Below are 24,410 nucleotides of genomic sequence, written 5' to 3'. Positions count from 1 at the left end.
CCTTTAAACTATTGGTTTCTCCGGTGTCCTGCATGTAGTTTTATATTATAAAAACTGTTCTTTCTGCCCGGAAACTGGAGATTGTCCATAGCAACCAAAACTGTCCCTTTACATCAAAATTGATTTTAGACCAGCTAGAAAACAGCGATAATAAATTGGAATCACTCACAGAATTGAGCGATATCGATTTGTGGGGATATCTGTCATCAAACATTGAAAAGTAATGACAGTGGCAATTCTGCAACTGAGCAAATTTCAGCATTTTTGATTTGATTACATTATTAAATATTTTTTATTATTGTTATATCATTATTTGGTATTATTATAATTATTTATAGTTATTTATTATATTATAATTTATGATTTCATTTTTCAAACTTTATCATACCCGAGATGTCTGCTAGACTCTTGTTTGGACAGATTTAAGTGAGTTATTCCTAAGAATTACAGGACTACAATATAAAACACCAAATTTTAATGCAAAATAATTATACCGGTTTCAGCACCTAAAACCTGAAATAATCATACCGCTAGGGAGGTTAAACTTAATTCTAAAAAAAACTTTTTTTGTAACACTAATGCTCAATAACCTCTTTTGCTCTGCAGTACCTGGAATAGTAGAGAACCTGATAGAAGAAAATATCACCACCACTTCAATATCTCTGAGCTGGGAGAAACCAGATGGAAATGCTAGCTTTTATTTCATTCAGATCCTGGGAGAGCCAGCTTTCAATAAGAATGTGACTAAAACTTCTGACATTATTGAAGGCCTGACACCTGGAAATTATTACACCTTCTTTGTCTCTGCTTTTGTTGATAATATCCAAGGCAAAAGCTCAGTAATAGCTAACTATACAAGTGAGTATCAACCTTTATGCAGACCACACAAATATCAACCTTTATTAGACTTTGCTTTCAACTTCTCATAGACTAGAAGACCTGACACCTTGAAATTGGTACACCTTCCTGGTGGCTGCTCTTTTTGATAATGTTGACAATATGTAAAACAATTATTTAATGCAAAATAATTATATCGGTTTCAGCACCTAAAACCTGAAATAATCATACCGTCAGGGAGGTTAAACTTAATTCTAAAAAAAACTTTTTTGTAATACTAATACTCAATAACCTCTTTTGCTCTGCAGTACCTGGAATAGTAAAGAACCTGATAGAAGAAAATATCACCACCACTTCAATATCTCTGAGCTGGGAGAAACCAGATGGAAATGCCAGCTTTTATTTCATTCAGATCCTGGGAGAGCCAGCTTTCAATAAGAATGTGACTAAAACTTCTGACATTATTGAAGGCCTAACACCTGGAAATTATTACACCTTCTTTGTCTCTGTTTTTGTTGATAATATCCAAGGCAACAGCTCAGTAATAGCTAACTATACAAGTGAGTATCAAGCTTTATGCAGGCCACACAAATGTCAACCTTTAGTAAAACTTTGCTTTCAACATCTTATAGACTAGAAGACCTGACACTTTGAAATTAGTATACCTTCCTGGTGTCTGCTCTCGTTGATAATGTTTGACAATATGTAAAAAAAAATGATTTAAATTCTTCATTTTTCAAAAAATTCTAACGAAAAATTACAATTCAAAAAACTCGCCATGCCTCTTACTACATACCTTGGACTGTCTACATTACAAAAATTAGTGATGTGGGTTCTTTTGTAGTGTTCTGGTATTTTATAGACCTAAGGAATTAGAGAGGCAGTCAGTACATCACGATTGATCAATTTTCAAAAATGTTGTAGACCCTTCAACTTTCACACAGGCTAAATAATATACACTGGTTTCAGTTATTCTTGCAAAAGAAATACAGCAAATAGGTGCATAATAGAAACTCAGAAAAACTGTTTTATTTTTAAATGTTGGTATTTTTTATAAATGATGTACCAAAAAGAAAAAAAAACAGTAGTGATTAAATACCACAATAAGAAAGCTCTATTTGGGTGAAAAAAAAACTATATACATTTAATTTGGTTAGAGTGTTGATTGACTGAGCAATTGGCAATTGAACTAGCAAAGTGATGAATGACAGAAAATGCCCTAATCATATAGGGAATAAAATCTCACAGCATTCAAGTGGTTAATATCACTTTAAGCAGCTTGATAAATTAGAGATATTGATATGTACTATAAAAGAAAAATGAAAACATTGTGTTATTAGATTCATCTCTAACTTTGCTCCATAACCATAACAGAAAATGGTAGTTTCTATTTTTATTCAACCTGTAGTACCTATATATATATATACACAAGTGCCCAAATCTGAATGAACTAGATTGAAACATTTGAAACTAGAGGTGGCAATTCTATTCCAATATTAATTTTATGAACAATTCCCTGAGTTTTAATAACATTATCTAAATGCAGTTTTGTGCCTAAAGTGCTTAATATACATGTGCAAAATGGCAAACATTTATCCTAATGGTTGTGGTAAATATGATCACATCCTTGGATATTGGTTTTCTGCAATATCATAAAATGTTCTGTCTACTTGGTAGTACTTTGTTTAAACTTAATTCTAAAAATAAACCTTTTTTTGTAACACTAATGCTCAATAACCTCTTTTGCTCTGCAGTACCTGGAATAGTAAAGAACCTGATAGAAGAAAATATCACCACCACTTCAATATCTCTGAGCTGGGAGAAACCAGATGGAAATGCCAGCTTTTATTTCATTCAGATCCTGGGAGAGCCAGCTTTCAATAAGAATGTGACTAAAACTTCTGACATTATTGAAGGCCTAACACCTGGAAATTATTACACCTTCTTTGTCTCTGCTTTTGTTGATAATATCCAAGGCAACAGCTCAGTAATAGCTAACTATACAAGTGAGTATCAAGCTTTATTCAGGCCACACAAATGTCAACCTTTAGTAAAACTTTGCTTTCAACATCTTATAGACTAGAAGACCTGACACTTTGAAATTAGTATACCTTCCTGGTGTCTGCTCTCGTTGATAATGTTTGACAATATGTAAAAAAAAATGATTTAAATTCTTCATTTTTCAAAAAATTCTAACGAAAAATTACAATTCAAAAAACTCGCCATGCCTCTTACTACATACCTTGGACTGTCTACATTACAAAAATTAGTGATGTGGGTTCTTTTGTAGTGTTCTGGTATTTTATAGACCTAAGGAATTAGAGAGGCAGTCAGTACATCACGATTGATCAATTTTCAAAAATGTTGTAGACCCTTCAACTTTCACACAGGCTAAATAATATACACTGGTTTCAGTTATTCTTGCAAAAGAAATACAGCAAAAAGGTGCATAATAGAAACTCAGAAAAACTGTTTTATTTTTAAATGTTGGTATTTTTTATAAATGATGTACCAAAAAGAAAAAAAAACAGTAGTGATTAAATACCACAATAAGAAAGCTCTATTTGGGTGAAAAAAAAACTATATACATTTAATTTGGTTAGAGTGTTGATTGACTGAGCAATTGGCAATTGAACTAGCAAAGTGATGAATGACAGAAAATGCCCTAATCATATAGGGAATAAAATCTCACAGCATTCAAGTGGTTAATATCACTTTAAGCAGCTTGATAAATTAGAGATATTGATATGTACTATAAAAGAAAAATGAAAACATTGTGTTATTAGATTCATCTCTAACTTTGCTCCATAACCATAACAGAAAATGGTAGTTTCTATTTTTATTCAACCTGTAGTACCTATATATATATATACACAAGTGCCCAAATCTGAATGAACTAGATTGAAACATTTGAAACTAGAGGTGGCAATTCTATTCCAATATTAATTTTATGAACAATTCCCTGAGTTTTAATAACATTATCTAAATGCAGTTTTGTGCCTAAAGTGCTTAATATACATGTGCAAAATGGCAAACATTTATCCTAATGGTTGTGGTAAATATGATCACATCCTTGGATATTGGTTTTCTGCAATATCATAAAATGTTCTGTCTACTTGGTAGTACTTTGTTTAAACTTAATTCTAAAAATAAACCTTTTTTTGTAACACTAATGCTCAATAACCTCTTTTGCTCTGCAGTACCTGGAATAGTAAAGAACCTGATAGAAGAAAATATCACCACCACTTCAATATCTCTGAGCTGGGAGAAACCAGATGGAAATGCCAGCTTTTATTTCATTCAGATCCTGGGAGAGCCAGCTTTCAATAAGAATGTGACTAAAACTTCTGACATTATTGAAGGCCTAACACCTGGAAATTATTACACCTTCTTTGTCTCTGCTTTTGTTGATAATATCCAAGGCAACAGCTCAGTAATAGCTAACTATACAAGTGAGTATCAAGCTTTATTCAGGCCACACAAATGTCAACCTTTAGTAAAACTTTGCTTTCAACATCTTATAGACTAGAAGACCTGACACTTTGAAATTAGTATACCTTCCTGGTGTCTGCTCTCGTTGATAATGTTTGACAATATGTAAAAAAAAATGATTTAAATTCTTCATTTTTCAAAAAATTCTAACGAAAAATTACAATTCAAAAAACTCGCCATGCCTCTTACTACATACCTTGGACTGTCTAAATTACAAAAATTAGTGATGTGGGTTCTTTTGTAGTGTTCTGGTATTTTATAGACCTAAGGAATTAGAGAGGCAGTCAGTACATCACGATTGATCAATTTTCAAAAAGGTTGTAGACCCTTCAACTTTCACACAGGCTAAATAATATACACTGGTTTCAGTTATTCTTGCAAAAGAAATACAGCAAATAGGTGCATAATAGAAACTCAGAAAAACTGTTTTATTTTTAAATGTTGGTATTTTTTATAAATGATGTACCAAAAAGAAAAAAAAACAGTAGTGATTAAATACCACAATAAGAAAGCTCTATTTGGGTGAAAAAAAAACTATATACATTTAATTTGGTTAGAGTGTTGATTGACTGAGCAATTGGCAATTGAACTAGCAAAGTGATGAATGACAGAAAATGCCCTAATCATATAGGGAATAAAATCTCACAGCATTCAAGTGGTTAATATCACTTTAAGCAGCTTGATAAATTAAAGATATTGGTATGTACTATAAAAGAAAAATGAAAACATTGTGTTATTAGATTCATCTCTAACTTTGCTCCATAACCATAACAAAAAATGGTAGTTTCTATTTTTATTCAACCTGTAGTACCTATATATATATACACAAGTGCCCAAATCTGAATGAACTAGATTGAAACATTTGAAACTAGAGGTGGCAATTCTATTCCAATATTAATTTTATGAACAATTCCCTGAGTTTTAATAACATTATCTAAATGCAGTTTTGTGCCTAAAGTGCTTAATATACATGTGCAAAATGGCAAACATTTATCCTAATGGTTGTGGTAAATATGATCACATCCTTGGATATTGGTTTTCTGCAATATCATAAAATGTTCTGTCTACTTGGTAGTACTTTGTTTAAACTTAATTCTAAAAATAAACCTTTTTTTGTAACACTAATGCTCAATAACCTCTTTTGCTCTGCAGTACCTGGAATAGTAAAGAACCTGATAGAAGAAAATATCACCACCACTTCAATATCTCTGAGCTGGGAGAAACCAGATGGAAATGCCAGCTTTTATTTCATTCAGATCCTGGGAGAGCCAGCTTTCAATAAGAATGTGACTAAAACTTCTGACATTATTGAAGGCCTAACACCTGGAAATTATTACACCTTCTTTGTCTCTGCTTTTGTTGATAATATCCAAGGCAACAGCTCAGTAATAGCTAACTATACAAGTGAGTATCAAGCTTTATGCAGGCCACACAAATGTCAACCTTTAGTAAAACTTTGCTTTCAACATCTTATAGACTAGAAGACCTGACACTTTGAAATTAGTATACCTTCCTGGTGTCTGCTCTCGTTGATAATGTTTGACAATATGTAAAAAAAAATATTTAAATTCTTCATTTTTCAAAAAATTCTAACGAAAAATTACAATTCAAAAAACTTGCCATGCCTCTTACTACATACCTTGGACTGTCTACATTACAAAAATTAGTGATGTGGGTTCTTTTGTAGTGTTCTGGTATTTTATAGACCTAAGGAATTAGAGAGGCAGTCAGTACATCACGATTGATCAATTTTCAAAAATGTTGTAGACCCTTCAACTTTCACACAGGCTAAATAATATACACTGGTTTCAGTTATTCTTGCAAAAGAAATACAGCAAAAAGGTGCATAATAGAAACTCAGAAAAACTGTTTTATTTTTAAATGTTGGTATTTTTTATAAATGATGTACCAAAAAGAAAAAAAAACAGTAGTGATTAAATACCACAATAAGAAAGCTCTATTTGGGTGAAAAAAAAAACTATATACATTTAATTTGGTTAGAGTGTTGATTGACTGAGCAATTGGCAATTGAACTAGCAAAGTGATGAATGACAGAAAATGTCCTAATCATATAGGGAATAAAATCTCACAGCATTCAAGTGGTTAATATCACTTTAAGCAGCTTGATAAATTAGAGATATTGATATGTACTATAAAAGAAAAATGAAAACATTGTGTTATTAGATTCATCTCTAACTTTGCTCCATAACCATAACAAAAAATGGTAGTTTCTATTTTTATTCAACCTGTAGTACCTATATATATATATATATATATATATACACACGTGCCCAAATCTGAATGAACTAAATTGAAACATTTGAAACTAGAGGTGGCAATTCTATTCCAATATTAATTTTATGAACAATTCCCTGAGTTTTAATAACATTATCTAAATGCAGTTTTGTGCCTAAAGTGCTTAATATACATGTGCAAAATGGCAAACATTTATCCTAATGGTTGTGGTAAATATGATCACATCCTTGGATATTGGTTTTCTGCAATATCATAAAATGTTCTGTCTACTTGGTAGTACTTTGTTTAAACTTAATTCTAAAAATAAACCTTTTTTTGTAACACTAATGCTCAATAACCTCTTTTGCTCTGCAGTACCTGGAATAGTAAAGAACCTGATAGAAGAAAATATCACCACCACTTCAATATCTCTGAGCTGGGAGAAACCAGATGGAAATGCCAGCTTTTATTTCATTCAGATCCTGGGAGAGCCAGCTTTCAATAAGAATGTGACTAAAACTTCTGACATTATTGAAGGCCTAACACCTGGAAATTATTACACCTTCTTTGTCTCTGCTTTTGTTGATAATATCCAAGGCAACAGCTCAGTAATAGCTAACTATACAAGTGAGTATCAAGCTTTATGCAGGCCACACAAATGTCAACCTTTAGTAAAACTTTGCTTTCCACATCTTATAGACTAGAAGACCTGACACTTTTGAAATTAGTATACCTTCCTGGTGTCTGCTCTCGTTGATAATGTTTGACAATATGTAAAAAAAAATGATTTAAATTCTTCATTTTTCAAAAAATTCTAACGAAAAATTACAATTCAAAAAACTTGCCATGCCTCTTACTACATACCTTGGACTGTCTACATTACAAAAATTAGTGATGTGGGTTCTTTTGTAGTGTTCTGGTATTTTATAGACCTAAGGAATTAGAGAGGCAGTCAGTACATCACGATTGATCAATTTTCAAAAATGTTGTAGACCCTTCAACTTTCACACAGGCTAAATAATATACACTGGTTTCAGTTATTCTTGCAAAAGAAATACAGCAAAAAGGTGCATAATAGAAACTCAGAAAAACTGTTTTATTTTTAAATGTTGGTATTTTTTATAAATGATGTACCAAAAAGAAAAAAAAACAGTAGTGATTAAATACCACAATAAGAAAGCTCTATTTGGGTGAAAAAAAAACTATATACATTTAATTTGGTTAGAGTGTTGATTGACTGAGCAATTGGCAATTGAACTAGCAAAGTGATGAATGACAGAAAATGCCCTAATCATATAGGGAATAAAATCTCACAGCATTCAAGTGGTTAATATCACTTTAAGCAGCTTGATAAATTAAAGATATTGATATGTACTATAAAAGAAAAATGAAAACATTGTGTTATTAGATTCATCTCTAACTTTGCTCCATAACCATAACAAAAAATGGTAGTTTCTATTTTTATTCAACCTGTAGTACCTATATATATATACACAAGTGCCCAAATCTGAATGAACTAGATTGAAACATTTGAAACTAGAGGTGGCAATTCTATTCCAATATTAATTTTATGAACAATTCCCTGAGTTTTAATAACATTATCTAAATGCAGTTTTGTGCCTAAAGTGCTTAATATACATGTGCAAAATGGCAAACATTTATCCTAATGGTTGTGGTAAATATGATCACATCCTTGGATATTGGTTTTCTGCAATATCATAAAATGTTCTGTCTACTTGGTAGTACTTTGTTTAAACTTAATTCTAAAAATAAACCTTTTTTTGTAACACTAATGCTCAATAACCTCTTTTGCTCTGCAGTACCTGGAATAGTAAAGAACCTGATAGAAGAAAATATCACCACCACTTCAATATCTCTGAGCTGGGAGAAACCAGATGGAAATGCCAGCTTTTATTTCATTCAGATCCTGGGAGAGCCAGCTTTCAATAAGAATGTGACTAAAACTTCTGACATTATTGAAGGCCTAACACCTGGAAATTATTACACCTTCTTTGTCTCTGCTTTTGTTGATAATATCCAAGGCAACAGCTCAGTAATAGCTAACTATACAAGTGAGTATCAAGCTTTATGCAGGCCACACAAATGTCAACCTTTAGTAAAACTTTGCTTTCCACATCTTATAGACTAGAAGACCTGACACTTTGAAATTAGTATACCTTCCTGGTGTCTGCTCTCGTTGATAATGTTTGACAATATGTAAAAAAAAATGATTTAAATTCTTCATTTTTCAAAAAATTCTAACGAAAAATTACAATTCAAAAAACTTGCCATGCCTCTTACTACATACCTTGGACTGTCTACATTACAAAAATTAGTGATGTGGGTTCTTTTGTAGTGTTCTGGTATTTTATAGACCTAAGGAATTAGAGAGGCAGTCAGTACATCACGATTGATCAATTTTCAAAAATGTTGTAGACCCTTCAACTTTCACACAGGCTAAATAATATACACTGGTTTCAGTTATTCTTGCAAAAGAAATACAGCAAAAAGGTGCATAATAGAAACTCAGAAAAACTGTTTTATTTTTAAATGTTGGTATTTTTTATAAATGATGTACCAAAAAGAAAAAAAAACAGTAGTGATTAAATACCACAATAAGAAAGCTCTATTTGGGTGAAAAAAAAACTATATACATTTAATTTGGTTAGAGTGTTGATTGACTGAGCAATTGGCAATTGAACTAGCAAAGTGATGAATGACAGAAAATGTCCTAATCATATAGGGAATAAAATCTCACAGCATTCAAGTGGTTAATATCACTTTAAGCAGCTTGATAAATTAGAGATATTGATATGTACTATAAAAGAAAAATGAAAACATTGTGTTATTAGATTCATCTCTAACTTTGCTCCATAACCATAACAAAAAATGGTAGTTTCTATTTTTATTCAACCTGTAGTACCTATATATATATATATATATATATATATACACACGTGCCCAAATCTGAATGAACTAAATTGAAACATTTGAAACTAGAGGTGGCAATTCTATTCCAATATTAATTTTATGAACAATTCCCTGAGTTTTAATAACATTATCTAAATGCAGTTTTGTGCCTAAAGTGCTTAATATACATGTGCAAAATGGCAAACATTTATCCTAATGGTTGTGGTAAATATGATCACATCCTTGGATATTGGTTTTCTGCAATATCATAAAATGTTCTGTCTACTTGGTAGTACTTTGTTTAAACTTAATTCTAAAAATAAACCTTTTTTTGTAACACTAATGCTCAATAACCTCTTTTGCTCTGCAGTACCTGGAATAGTAAAGAACCTGATAGAAGAAAATATCACCACCACTTCAATATCTCTGAGCTGGGAGAAACCAGATGGAAATGCCAGCTTTTATTTCATTCAGATCCTGGGAGAGCCAGCTTTCAATAAGAATGTGACTAAAACTTCTGACATTATTGAAGGCCTAACACCTGGAAATTATTACACCTTCTTTGTCTCTGCTTTTGTTGATAATATCCAAGGCAACAGCTCAGTAATAGCTAACTATACAAGTGAGTATCAAGCTTTATGCAGGCCACACAAATGTCAACCTTTAGTAAAACTTTGCTTTCAACATCTTATAGACTAGAAGACCTGACACTTTGAAATTAGTATACCTTCCTGGTGTCTGCTCTCGTTGATAATGTTTGACAATATGTAAAAAAAAATATTTAAATTCTTCATTTTTCAAAAAATTCTAACGAAAAATTACAATTCAAAAAACTTGCCATGCCTCTTACTACATACCTTGGACTGTCTACATTACAAAAATTAGTGATGTGGGTTCTTTTGTAGTGTTCTGGTATTTTATAGACCTAAGGAATTAGAGAGGCAGTCAGTACATCACGATTGATCAATTTTCAAAAATGTTGTAGACCCTTCAACTTTCACACAGGCTAAATAATATACACTGGTTTCAGTTATTCTTGCAAAAGAAATACAGCAAAAAGGTGCATAATAGAAACTCAGAAAAACTGTTTTATTTTTAAATGTTGGTATTTTTTATAAATGATGTACCAAAAAGAAAAAAAAACAGTAGTGATTAAATACCACAATAAGAAAGCTCTATTTGGGTGAAAAAAAAACTATATACATTTAATTTGGTTAGAGTGTTGATTGACTGAGCAATTGGCAATTGAACTAGCAAAGTGATGAATGACAGAAAATGTCCTAATCATATAGGGAATAAAATCTCACAGCATTCAAGTGGTTAATATCACTTTAAGCAGCTTGATAAATTAGAGATATTGATATGTACTATAAAAGAAAAATGAAAACATTGTGTTATTAGATTCATCTCTAACTTTGCTCCATAACCATAACAAAAAATGGTAGTTTCTATTTTTATTCAACCTGTAGTACCTATATATATATATATATATACACACGTGCCCAAATCTGAATGAACTAAATTGAAACATTTGAAACTAGAGGTGGCAATTCTATTCCAATATTAATTTTATGAACAATTCCCTGAGTTTTAATAACATTATCTAAATGCAGTTTTGTGCCTAAAGTGCTTAATATACATGTGCAAAATGGCAAACATTTATCCTAACGATTGTGGTAAATATGATCACATCCTTGGATATTGGTTTTCTGCAATATCATAAAATGTTCTGTCTACTTGGTAGTACTTTGTTTAAACTTAATTCTAAAAATAAACCTTTTTTTGTAACACTAATGCTCAATAACCTCTTTTGCTCTGCAGTACCTGGAATAGTAAAGAACCTGATAGAAGAAAATATCACCACCACTTCAATATCTCTGAGCTGGGAGAAACCAGATGGAAATGCCAGCTTTTATTTCATTCAGATCCTGGGAGAGCCAGCTTTCAATAAGAATGTGACTAAAACTTCTGACATTATTGAAGGCCTGACACCTGGAAATTATTACACCTTCTTTGTCTCTGCTTTTGTTGATAATATCCAAGGCAACAGCTCAGTAATAGCTAACTATACAAGTGAGTATCAAGCTTTATGCAGGCCACACAAATATAAACCTTTAGTAAAACTGTGCTTTAAACTTCTTATAGATTTAGAAGACCTGACACCTTAAAATTAGTACACCTTCCTGGTGTCTGCTCTTGTTGATAATGTTGACAATATGTAAAAAAAAATATTTTAATTCTTAATTTTTCAAGGTCTAACAAGGGTGATGTGGGTTCTTTTGTACTGTTCTGGCATTTTAGAGACCTAAGGAATTAGAGAGGCAGTCAGTACATCAGGATTGATCAATTTTCAAAAATGTTGTAGACCCTATTACTTTCACACAGGCTAAATAATATACACTGATTGAGTTATTCTTGCCAAGGAAATATAGCAGAAAAATTGTATAATAGAAACTCAGAAAAACATTTTTATTCGTAAATGTTGGGATTTTTATAAATGATGTACCAAAAAGAAAAAAAAAAACAGTAGTGATTAACCTCCCTAGAGGTAATCCCGAGTCTGGCTCGGGTTGGGAATTTACTAGCAGGAGCGGTAACCCCGAGCCAGACTCGGGATCGCACCGCTGGATGCAGGGGAGGACACAGCGTGACTTACTTACCTTGTCCCCTGGATCCAGGGATGTCCTCCGCGCTGTGTGATCGAGTTGTCCTCCGCTTGATTCACAGTGCCGAATGCTGCCGAGCTCCGTTCCCTGCGACGTTACGGCGCACGGGAGCGGAGAACGGCGGCAAATTCAAAAAAGTAAAAACACACAAAACACACACAGTACTGTAATCTTACAGATTACAGTGCTGTATTAAAAATTACACACACCCTTTGTCCCTAGTGGTCTGTGCAGTGCCCTGCATGCACTTTTATATTATAAATACTGTTTTTTCTGCCTGGAATTTGGAGATTGTTCATAGCAACCAGAAAGTGTCCCTTTTTCAGTGTTTTAGGATTTGATTACATTATTGAATAATTTTTATTATTCTTTATTATACTATAAACTTTATCATACCCGGGATGTCTGCTAGACTCTGGTTTGAAGAGATTTAAGAGCGTTATTCCTAAAAATTACAGGACTACAAAATAAAACGCCAGATTTCCATGCAAAATAATTGTACCGCTTTCAGCACCTAATTCCAGACTGAATCATACCGCCAGGGAGGTTAAATACCACAAAAAGAAAGCTCTATTTGTGTGAAAAAAAAACTATATACATTTAACTTGGTTACAGTGTTGATTGACTGATCAATTGCCAACTGAAGTAGCAAAGTGATGAATGACAGAAAATGCCCTAATCATGAAAGGAAAAAAAACTTTTTTTGTAACACTAATGTTCAATAACCTCTTTTGCTCTGCAGTACCTGGAATAGTAAAGAACCTGATAGAAGAAAATATCACCACCACTTCAATATCTCTGAGCTGGGACAAACCAGATGGAAATGCTAGCTTTTATTCCATTCAAATCCTGGGAGAGCCAGCTTTTATTAAGAATGTAACTAAAACTTCTGACATTATTGAAGGCCTGACACCTGGAAATTATTACACCTTCTTTGTCTCTGCTTTTGTTGATAATATCCAAGGCAACAGCTCAGTAATAGCTAACTATACAAGTGAGTATCAAGCTTTATGCAGGCCACACAAATGTCAACCTTTAGTAAAACTTTGCTTTAACATCTTATAGACTAGAAGACCTGACACTTTGAAATTAGTACACCTTCCTGGTGTCTTCTCTTGTTGATAATGTTTGACAATATGTAAAAAAAAAATATTTAAATTCTTAATTTTTCAAAAAGTTCTAACGAAAAATTACAATTCAAAAAACTTACCATGCCTCTTACTACATACCTTGGACTGTCTACATTACAAAAATTAGTGATGTGGGTTCTTTTGTACTGTTCTGGCATTTTATAGACCTAATGAATTAGAGAGGCAGTCAGTAAATCAGGATTGATCAATTTTCAAAAATGTTGTAGACCCATTAACTTTCACAAAGGCTAAAAAATATACATTGATTTAAGTTATTCTTGCCAAAGAAATATAGCAAAATATTGTATAATAGAAAATCAGAAAAACTTTTTTATTTTTAAATGTTGGGATTTTTATAAATTATGTACCAAAAAGAAAAAAAAAACAGTAGTGATTAAATACCACAAAAAGAAGGCTCTATTTGTGTGAAAAAAAACTATATACATTTAATTTGGTTACAGTGTTGATTGACTGAGCAATTGCCAATTGAATTAGCACAGTGATGATTGACAGAAAATTCCCTAATCATAAAGGAAATAAAATCTCCCAGCAGTCAAGTGGTTAATATCACTTTAAGCAGCTTGATAAATTAGAGATATTGATATGTACTATACTAGAAAAATGAAAACATTTTGTTATTAGATTCATCTCTAACTTTGCTCCATAACAATAACCAAAAATTGTATTTTATATTTTTACTCAACCTGTAGTACCTATATATACAACAAGTGCCCAAAGCTGAATGAACTAGATTGAAACATTTGGAGCTAGAGGTGGCAATTCTATTCCAATATTAATTTTATGAACAATTCCCTGAGTTTTAATAACATTATCTAAATGCCATTTTGTGCCTACAGTGCTTAATATACATGTGCAAAATGGCAAACATTTATCCTAATGGTTGTGGTAAATATGATCACATACTTGGAAATTGGTTTTCTGCAATATCATAAAATGTTCTGTCTACTTGGTAGTACTTTGTTTAAACTTAATTCTAAAAAAAAACTTTTTTTGTAACACTAATGTTCAGTAACCTCTTTTGCTCTGCAGTACCTGGAATAGTAAAGAACCTGATAGAAGAAAATATTACCACCACTTCAATATCTCTGAGCTGGGACAAACCAGATGGAAATGCCAGCTTTTATTTCATTCAGATCCTGGGAGAGCCAGCTTTCAATAAGAATGTAACTACAACTTCTGACATTATTGAAGGCCTGACACCTGGAAATTATTACACCTTCTCTGTCTCTGCTTTTGTTGATAATATCCAAGGCAACAGCTCAGTAATAGCTAACTATACAAGTGAGTATCAATCTTTATGCAGGCCACACAAATATCAACTTTTAGTAGAACTTTGCCTTCAACTTCTTATAGACTAGAAGGCCTGATACCTGGAAATTAGTGCACCTTCCTGGTGTCTGCTCTTGTTGATTATGTTGATAATATGTAAAAAAAGAATTGTGAAAAAAACTAGTTGTATTTAATTTCTTTATTTTTCAAACAATTGGGACAAAAAAATAACAACTTCAAAAAACTCGCTATGTCTCTTACTAAATACCTTGGACTAAGTACTTTACATACAGAGGTAATTTGTACTGTCCTAGCATTTTAGGGCCTCAAAAAATTATAGGGGCAGTCAATATATCAGAATGATTCATTTTTAAATATATATTCTATAGTTGTAGACTCTATTGGGTTGACTTACTAAAGGCAAATAGACTGTGCACTTTGCAACGTACAGTTGCACTCTGCGTGTGAAGTTGCTCCACAGATTAGTAAATGAGGCAAAGCTTCACTTTGCAAAGAGTACCCAAACACATGCAAGGAAAATATAAAAACAGCATTTTTGCTTGCACATGATTGGATGATGGAAGTTAGAAGAGCTTCTGCTCATTTACTAAGCTCTGGAACAATTGCACCTGCAGAGTGCAACAGCACCTTTCAAAGTGCACAGCCTGTTTCCCTTTAGTAAATTAACCCATATAACCCATATAACTTTCACACAGACTAAATAATAAAAAGGAATTTGGTTTATTTTTTACCAAATATATGTAGCAGACTACATTTTTGGCCTAAGGTTATAACGAAAGATTATTTATTTGCATCATTTTATAACAGAAACACATGTTTTAAAAAAAAAAAAAATAAGTCGATAAGTAGAAATGTGTATGTAGTAAAAAGGAAAACCCAGTGGTCATTAAATACCACCAAAAGAACGCTCTATTTGTGTGAAAATAATTCCATACATTTTATTTGGGTACAGTGTCGCATGACTGAACAATTGCCAGTTGAAGCGCAGTGCTGAATGATAAAAAAAAATGCCCTGATCATGAAGGGGGTAAAAGCTTCCGCAGGTCAATCAGTTAAAAATCACTTTAGGCAGCTTGATAAATCAGAGATATTGACATGAGCCATACTAGAGCACTGAAAACATTTTGTTACTATATTCATCCCTAACCTAACTTGATCCGTAACAGTAACAAAAAATTGTAGTTTATTTTTTTACCCAACCTGTAGTAATTATATACAAAAAAAATCATTGTTGAAAATTGAATAAATTCAGTTGACATATTTGGAGTTAGAGGCGGCAATGCTATTCCAACATTAATTTTATAAACAATTCCTTGAGTTTTAATAATGATATGTAAGTGCAGTTTTGTTCCTACAGTGCTTAGTATACATGTGTAAACTGGTATACATTCCTCCTTATGGATGTGGTAATTTTCTGTCTACTCTGTAGTACCTGAAATTGTGAAGAACCTGAACACACAGAATATCACCACCACTTCTATATCTCTGAGCTGGGAGAAACCAGATGGAAATGCCAGCTTTTATTTCATTCAGATTTTAGGAGAGCCAGCTTTCAATAAGAATGTAACTACAACTTCTAACATTATTGAAGGCCTGACACCTGGAAATTATTACATATTTCTTGTCTCTGCTTTTGTTGATGATATTCACGGCAACAGCTCAGTAATAGCTAACTATACAAGTGAGTATCAAGCTTTATTTAGGCTACACACATATCAACCTTTTAATTTATTTGTTTTTTATTGAAAAAGAAATTTATCTTATATCAGATCTCCTGGTGCTCTACATCTAGGGCACTCCCCGTTAGACTTACTGCTTATCCTCCGCATTTTTTTAGGGGTATAGTATGCCCTATATAGGAAGAGCTTATGGGACATACGCTGCGATGGGGAGATAAACACCAAATTCCCCTGTGCTAGGATCTCGTCCCATTGTTCCTGCTCGATTGGTCCCAAGTCTTCCTCCCATCCCCTCCTGCTCTTATCCGGTCCTTCTCCATTCAAAACTTTATCCCTAAGTTTTGTATATAAGCTAGAGATCTGGCCCTTTGTTTGTCCTTGCTCGAGGAATCTCTGTAACAAGGGGTTCTTTGTCCTCTCAATAATAAGTGTGCCATACTGTGAATGTATCCCATGCCTCACTTGCAAATATATATAAAATGTTTTATTGGAGATGCCGTATTCCTGGCGAAGGTCTTCGAAAGATTTCATAGTGTTCCCCTGATAGAGATGCACCAGTCTTCTAATCCCCCTCCTCTCCCACTCCAGGGACCGGCCTATACAGTTTAATTCGGCCAGTTCTCCGTTGTTCCATAGGGGGGTATACTCAGTTACCCCCCCATAGGCCAAGAGTTGCTTAGCTATCTGCCATACTTTCCTCGCCAAGGCATTGGTGGGGCATTTACAAGCGAATGAATTAGCCTCCAAAACTTCAACTAGGGTTCTATGATATGCATTATTAATCATCAATTTATGATTTGGACAGCCACCCTCTTCCAGTCCAGCCCCAGTCAAATGCTGGAGCTGGGCTGATAGAAAGTATGTTCTTAAATGTGGCAACGCTACTCCTCGCTTTTCCACCGGGAGCTGCAGCGTCCGCAGCCGAATCCGAGGCTGTCGCTTTTTCCATATTAATTCTCGAATTAATCCCTCCAGTCTGTTAAACCATTTCTGGTTAATCCAGACTGGGGAATTGTGGAGGATATATAGGATCTGTGGCTGCCAAATCATTTTTACTAAATTACAACGCCCCGCCACCGACAGGGGAAGGCGACACCAGCTTTTAACCTTCTGTTTCAGCTTTGCCAATAATGGTACCAGATTCTCCTCAACATACCGGTCTATCTCTCTGGGAATCCAGACACCCAAGTATTTCAGCTTGGGTACCACTTCTAGTCCCTCAACTATAGACGATGTTTGGTCTTCAAACTCCGATAGTGGCATAAGGGCTGATTTACTCCAATTGATGACCAAGCCTGATTGCTGCCCAAATTCATCCATCAGCCGTACTACCCTATTCAGAGTGAAGCGCACATCATCAAGGAAAAACAAGACGTCATCTGCAAACAAAGCCAGCTTCTCCTCCTCTAGTCCGCGCCGGAATCCCCGGATGTCCGAGCGTGTTCTCGCCATCACAGCCAGGGTTTCCATAGCTAGCACGAACAGGAGGGTAGACAGCGGGCATCCCTGTCTCGTACCTCTTTCTAGGTAGAACACTTCAGAAAATAGGGTCCCCATTTTAATCTTGGCCCTGGGTCCCCTGTATAGTAGTTTTACCCACTGGATGAATTGGGGGCCGAAGCTGAAACGTTCTAATACACCCCAGAGGTAGTCCCACTCCAGGCTGTCGAAAGCCTTGGTGGCATCCAACGCTAGTATGGCACCTGGGTTGTCGCTATCTCTAGGTATTTGTAGGTTTAGAAAAACCCTCCTAATATTAGTATTAGTTGTTCTGCCTGGGACAAACCCAGACTGGTCTGGATGTATTAATTTATGTATACAACTATTTAACCGAATTGCTAGGGCCTTGGCTAGAATTTTTATATCTGAACATAGCAGAGATATCGGCCGGTATGACGAGACCTCATGTTGGTCCTTCCCCTCTTTAAGGATTAAGGTGATATTAGCCTCACTCATTGAAGCGGGGAGTTCCCCCGCCTCTAGTGCATAGTTTAGCGTTTCCAGTAGTGCCGGGATCAGCTGTTCGCTGTATCGCTTATAAATTTCCACTGGATGGCCATCGGGACCAGGAGATTTACAATTGGGCATACTATTCATTGCACCTTTTAGTTCTTCCAAAGTAAGTGGTAGATCTAGATTCAATTTATCCTGGTCTGAAAGCACGGGAATATCTGTTTGCTGCAAAAAGTTAGTGTCCAGAGCCTCCTGTCCCTGTGTGGTTGATTTATATAAGGTTCTGTAATAATCACCCAGCACCTTCATAACCTCGGAGGGCTTAGAGACCAGGTCACCCTTCTGTGTTTTAATTGCCTGTATTCCTGTGGGGGGGCTATTGGTACGAGTCAATAGAGAAAGAGCTCGACCCACCTTCTCCCCTTCGCCAAAATAATATTGGCGTTGGAAAATGCGTTGATTTTCTACCCTTTTTAGAAGTGCCATTTTATATATCTGTTGGCTATCCTCCCAAATCTGTTGTTTCCCCGGCGATGGATCCTCCACAAACTCTCTCTCAGCCTGAATAACATCATTTCGGATTTTCCCCTCTTGGTCTCGGGATTCCCGTTTTGTACTTGCAATATTCTGTATGAGTATTCCTCTAAAAAAGGCTTTTAGGGAATCCCAAACCACTCCAGATGCCGCTGTCCCCCTGTTAGTCTGGAGAAATTCCCTTATTTGATCTCCTAAAAGGTTGGATCTATCAATTAGTTCCAGCCAAGCGGGGTTTATTCTCCATTCTCTCAGTGGGGCGCACTCTCCCGTGTTCAAAGTTATAGCCAAAGGGGAATGGTCTGAGATCCCCCGTACCCCGTATTCTATGTCTACCACCACTCCCACTGCCTCATTGTTCCCCAAACCCATGTCTATTCTTGATAGCGTCTGATGGGTACTAGAGAAACAGGAATACTGCCTATCCTGGGGGTGTCGCATACGTCAGATGTCTCTTAAACCAACTTCCATAAGAAGTTCGTGTAATCGACCTGTTCTATTCCCAGTTGGACAAGGGAATCTATCTAGGCGTTTATCTATAGTTTCATTGAAATCCCCAGCAATTATCCATGGGACACCCATTTTGCCCAGGCTGAACATGAGAAATGTATCCATAACCTCTAATTTGAAAGGAGGGGGTACATAGATATTTGCTAGAATACATTCTTGCCCAGCCACCTGAAAACAAATCTCCCCTCCCCATCTATCTGGGACTCTTTACATAAAAAATCCGTGCCCTTCCATACCAACACGCTCACGCCGCGGGAGTACGATGAATAAAAGGAGTGGTAGTATGCCTGGAATTTCCGATCATGAAGCAGAGGGGCCGTAGTTGGAGTCAGATGGGTTTCCTGCAAAAAGAGTAAACCAGGTCCTCTTCCTTCCAGCTCCAACATCACAGACCTCCGTTTCTTAGGGTCTCCCAAGCCCCTCACGTTCCACGAGGTTATATTCCAGCATCGAAAGAGCCTACAGAGTTCCTCCTAGATCCCACTTCTCGGAGGGACGCTGTAGGCCAATGATATTGAAATTTATTAATTATAACGATCGAGTGATCTTGATGCGGAGGGTTAGGGGATTGGGAGACATCTTCTACAAGGAGACTAGGGTGTCATTCTATCCAGATTTTTCACCGGACTTACAGAAACTGAGAGCGGAGTTTATTCCTGTTAAACGCACCCTGAAATCGCATAAGATAATGTATGCTCTATTGTATCCAGCCCGACTCCGAGTGTCTGCTTTGGGCTCAACAATTTTCTTCAACTCCCCGCAGGAGGCCGTGAACTGGCTGGAGGAACACAAAGAGGCCCTTTAATGATACTTAGAGTCGGCCTGTATTAGCCCTTTTTTTTTTTTTTGGTTATTGGGGCGGGGGGGAGAGGAGAGGTTGTTTTTTTTTGGAGAGGCGGGAAGAGGGGGGTGTGGGGGTTGGGGGGGGGGGGGGTTGTAAGGGGGAATGTAAATTTTTGTATATGTATTTTTGAAAATAATTTTGTTTATGTACCCATCTCGCTGAAGGATTGGGGAGCTTTAATGCTACAACTGGTTGCTTTGGTGAGATGGGCAAAACGATATGATAAATTGATTAGTAATGGGGTAAAATACTATGGAGTATAGAGCACTGCGATATCACAAAGTAAATTAATAGCCTATATAATTTCATATTTGAAGCAGTAAACGAGGTGTTATGGAAGAGTTGGGAGGGGGGGGCTGAGGGAGGGGGAGGAGAAAAAAGGAAGAGGATACATCCCCCCCCCTTTTTTTTTTCCCTTTTTTGCATTACGAGAAATTGAGCACTATAAGATGAGTTGTATTGTGTATAAAGACACGGTTATAGACACGGTGGGAAGGTGGGGGTGTGGGGGTTGGAGGGGGGGGTTGTATGAGAGAATATAATTTTATGTAGGTATGCTATTGGAAATAATTTTATTTGTGAACCCATCTTGGTAAAGGGACGGGGGGTTAAATTGTTGCCGCCCGCTGCTTGAGCAGGGTGGGGGAAAAATGAAATGATTAAAGTTGGGGTATAGTACTATGGATATAGAACACTGTGATGCCATATGGCGAAAAAATAGCACACACAATTCTACACTAGAAGGGGTAATGAGACTTTATAGTTGAGTTGGGAGCGTGGGATTTGGGGGGGTGGGTTGGGGGGGGGATCTATATATAAGCTTCTTTTTTTTTTTTCTTCTTTTTCCCCCTTTTTTTTTTTTTTTGGTAGGGTATGATGGGTGCTATGGAGGGATTAGGATCCCACCCTACAAGAATTTTGATGGGGAGTGATAAGATCACGTGGGGGGATGGTGAGCTCGGACACTTTTGAATGGGGTATGATTATACCGGCTACAATTGAGACCCCTAAGGGTGGCTCAGATGGGCAGGGTTGGGTGGGGGGCGGGAGGGAGGGGAGTCTTCGAACACACGCTGTGAGTAACGGGGCGGCTATGAGGGGCAGGTTGAGAAGGGGAGTGGCGACGGGGAGAGGAAGCGGTTCCCTCTCCCCTGAACTGTACCTTCAACTTCTTATGAAGGCCTTACACCTGGAGATTAGTACACATTGATGGTCTCTGCTCTGCTTTAGTTGATAATGTTGACAATATTTAAAAATAAAAAAAAGATTTTTTATTTTTTATTTTTAAATATTTAATTTTCCAAAAAATTACAACTTAAAAAAACACCTGGGACTGTCTACTTCCCAAAAAGGGGTAATTGGGGGTGGGGTTGTACTGTACTGGCATTTTAGAACTTCAAGAAATTAGAGAGGCGGTCAGTACATCAGGATTGATCAATTTTCAAAAATATATATTAAGTTTGTAGACCCTATAACTTTCTCACAGACAAAATAATATACATTGATTAAAGTTATTATTACCAAAGAAATGCTATAGACTACATTTTGGTCTAAATTTATGAAGAAGGGTAATTTGTTTTCAAAAATATATAACAGAAGCTCAGAAAACCCCCTTTTTGTCAAAATTGTTTGTATTTTTTCAATTATGTACAAAAAATAAATAAATAAACCCAGTGGTAATTAAATACCACTAAAATAAGCTCTATTTGTGGAAAACAAAACAAAAAAAACTATATACATTTAATTTGGGTACAGTGTTGCATGACTGCCAATTGAAGTACCACAGTGCTGAATGACAAAAAATGCCCTGTTCATGAAGGGGGTAAGACCTTACAGAGGTCAAGTGGTTAATGTCACTTTAATCAGCTTGATAAATCAGAGATATTAGTATGTACCATACTAGAACACTGAAAACATTTTGTTACTAGATACAGCTCTGAGTTTTCTCCATAAGTGTCACAAAAATTGTAGTTCATATTTGTACCCAACCTGTAGTATTTATATCTACAACAAAAAATTAGTGCCCAAAGCTGAATTAACTAGACATGTGCATTTCATCTCATTCTGAATCGAAATTCTGACGAATTTTCATTATTCGGACATTCGGATGCATCCGAATTACCGAATTGCAATGCTAACGAATTCAAACGAAATTCGAATCAAATTTAAAAAATGACATTTTGCAACCCAACTTTGGGGCCATGTATCTCGGGGCAACTTATAGCTAGGAACCCTAAATTTGGTATGCAAACACAGTAGAACTAGCACTACAACATATCCTTCAGAAAAGTGCTTGGCATTTTGCGACCCGACTTTGGGGCCCCATAACTCGGGGTCACTTGGAGCTAGAAACCCCAAATTTGGATATGTTGTAGTGCTATAAGTGGCCCCGAGATACATGGCCCCAAAGTCGGGTCGCAAAATGTCATTCTCTTCTGCAGAAAAGTAGTATAAATGAAATAAGATGCGTGTGTTTTTTTGCACTGGTACACTGCAAGTATGAGAAGTTGATGTGACAGATGTATATAAGTAAGTAACTAACCATCTTCCAAAATTTCTAATTCAAATAGAAAAGATTAGAAAAAAATATAATTTAATAGAATAAAATAGAAAGAATATACAACTATCTTCTGAAATTCACATTTCAAATAGAATAAATTAGAATTTCGAATAGTATGAATTCAAAATTTTTAATTAATTCATTTTAAATTTGGATAGAAAAGATTATAATAAAATAGAAAATAGACTAGAAAAATGATAGAACAGAACACAATAGAATATATTATATTTTATTCTGTTCTGTTCTATTGTTTTTCTAGTCTATTCTTTTATATTCTATTAAAATCTTTTCTATTAAAACCAAAATCATTATATACTAAATTCGAATTTCGGAAGATGGTGGTTTTATAATATATATATTTCCGACATTCAAATTTCGTATAGAATGAATTCGAATTTGAATAGAAAAGATTAGAATGGAAATAGAGAATAGACTAGAAAAACAATAGAACATAATAGAATATAGATACTATCTATTTCATTTTTCATTTCTTTTGCAGATTACTATTTGTTTCCATAAGATCTCCTGCAGACTATTAGCATCTATTTAAATGTTTTGCAGATCTCCTGCAGACTATTAGTATCTATTTTGTTTTCTAACCAGATCTCGTGCAGACCATTAGCATCTATTTTTTTAGCAGATCTCCTGTAGACTATTAACAGCCATTTCACTTCTTTTTTTTGCAGATCTCCTGCAGACTGTTAGAATCAATTTCATATTTTTTTTGGAGATTACTATTTATTTACATGAGATTTCCTGCAGTATAATAACATATATTTCATTGTTTGCAGATCTCCTGCAGACTATTAGCATCTATATCTAAAGGAAATGGCTGTTCTAATGCAAACAAATAAAAATAAAAATGAAATAGATGCTAATAGTCTGTAGGAGATCTGCAAAAATGAAATTGATGTTAATATACTGCAGGAGATCTGATGGAAATAAATAGAAATCTGTTAAAAAAAAAAGAAAATGAAATTGATTCTAACAGTCTGCAGGAGATCTGCAAAAAAAGAAGTGAAATGGCTGTTAATAGTCTACATGAGATCTGCTAAAAAAAGAAGTAGATGCTAATAGTCTGCAGGAGATCTGGAAAAAAAAGAAATAGATGCTAATAGTCTGCAGAAGATCTGGTGAAAAAAAAGAAATAGATACTAATAGTCAGCAGGAGATCTGCAAAAAAATGAAATAGATGCCAATAGTCTGCAGGAGATCTTATTAAAACAAATGGTAATCTGAAAAATTAATTAAAAATGAAATAGATAGTATCTATATTCTATTCTGTTCTATTGTTCTAGTCTATTCTCTATTTCTATTCTAATCTTTTCTATTCAAATTCGAATTCATTGTATACGAAATTCAAATGTCGGAAATATATATATATATATATATATATATATATATATATATATATATATATATATATATATATATATATATATATATATATAAAACCATCTTCCGAAATTCAAATTTACTATATAATGATTTTGATTTTAATAGAAAAGATTTTAATAGAATATAAAAGAATAGACTAGAAAAACAATAGAACAGAACAGAATAAAATATAATATATTCTATTCTGTTCTGTTCTATCGTTTTTCTAGTCTATTTTCTATTTTATTACAATCTTTTCTATCCAAATTTAAAATTAATTCATTAAAAAATTTGAATTCATACTATTCCAAATTCAAATGTATTCTATTCAAATTTGAATTTCAGATGATGGTTGTATATTATTTCTATTTT

At 34.6% G+C, this 24,410-nt stretch overlaps 1 protein-coding gene across 4 annotated transcripts in view; it reads left to right on the top strand.

The window, feature by feature from the left end:
* Positions 1–24,410, top strand: part of LOC143988218 (titin-like) — a 171,306-nt gene that overhangs the window by 31,659 nt on the left and 115,237 nt on the right. For 3 of the 4 annotated variants that reach the window (XM_077487614.1, XM_077487615.1, XM_077487612.1), the window contains exons 14-25: positions 607–858; positions 1,146–1,397; positions 2,592–2,843; positions 4,038–4,289; positions 5,482–5,733; positions 6,940–7,191; positions 8,385–8,636; positions 9,845–10,096; positions 11,296–11,547; positions 12,883–13,134; positions 14,321–14,572; positions 16,011–16,262. In XM_077487614.1, the coding sequence (XP_077343740.1) occupies positions 607–858; positions 1,146–1,397; positions 2,592–2,843; positions 4,038–4,289; positions 5,482–5,733; positions 6,940–7,191; positions 8,385–8,636; positions 9,845–10,096; positions 11,296–11,547; positions 12,883–13,134; positions 14,321–14,572; positions 16,011–16,262 (3,024 nt within the window). The remainder of the gene's footprint in view (positions 1–606; positions 859–1,145; positions 1,398–2,591; positions 2,844–4,037; positions 4,290–5,481; positions 5,734–6,939; positions 7,192–8,384; positions 8,637–9,844; positions 10,097–11,295; positions 11,548–12,882; positions 13,135–14,320; positions 14,573–16,010; positions 16,263–24,410) is intronic. The other variant, XM_077487613.1, reaches the window with a different exon arrangement.

Source organism: Lithobates pipiens, unplaced genomic scaffold (genome assembly GCF_037356315.1).
Source record: "Lithobates pipiens isolate NorthernLeopardFrog02 unplaced genomic scaffold, aLitPip1_a1.2 Scaffold_18, whole genome shotgun sequence".
NCBI lineage: Eukaryota > Metazoa > Chordata > Amphibia > Anura > Ranidae > Lithobates > Lithobates pipiens.
The sequence above is the reverse complement of the archived record's forward strand: the minus strand, read 5'-3'. Positions and strand labels throughout refer to the sequence as shown.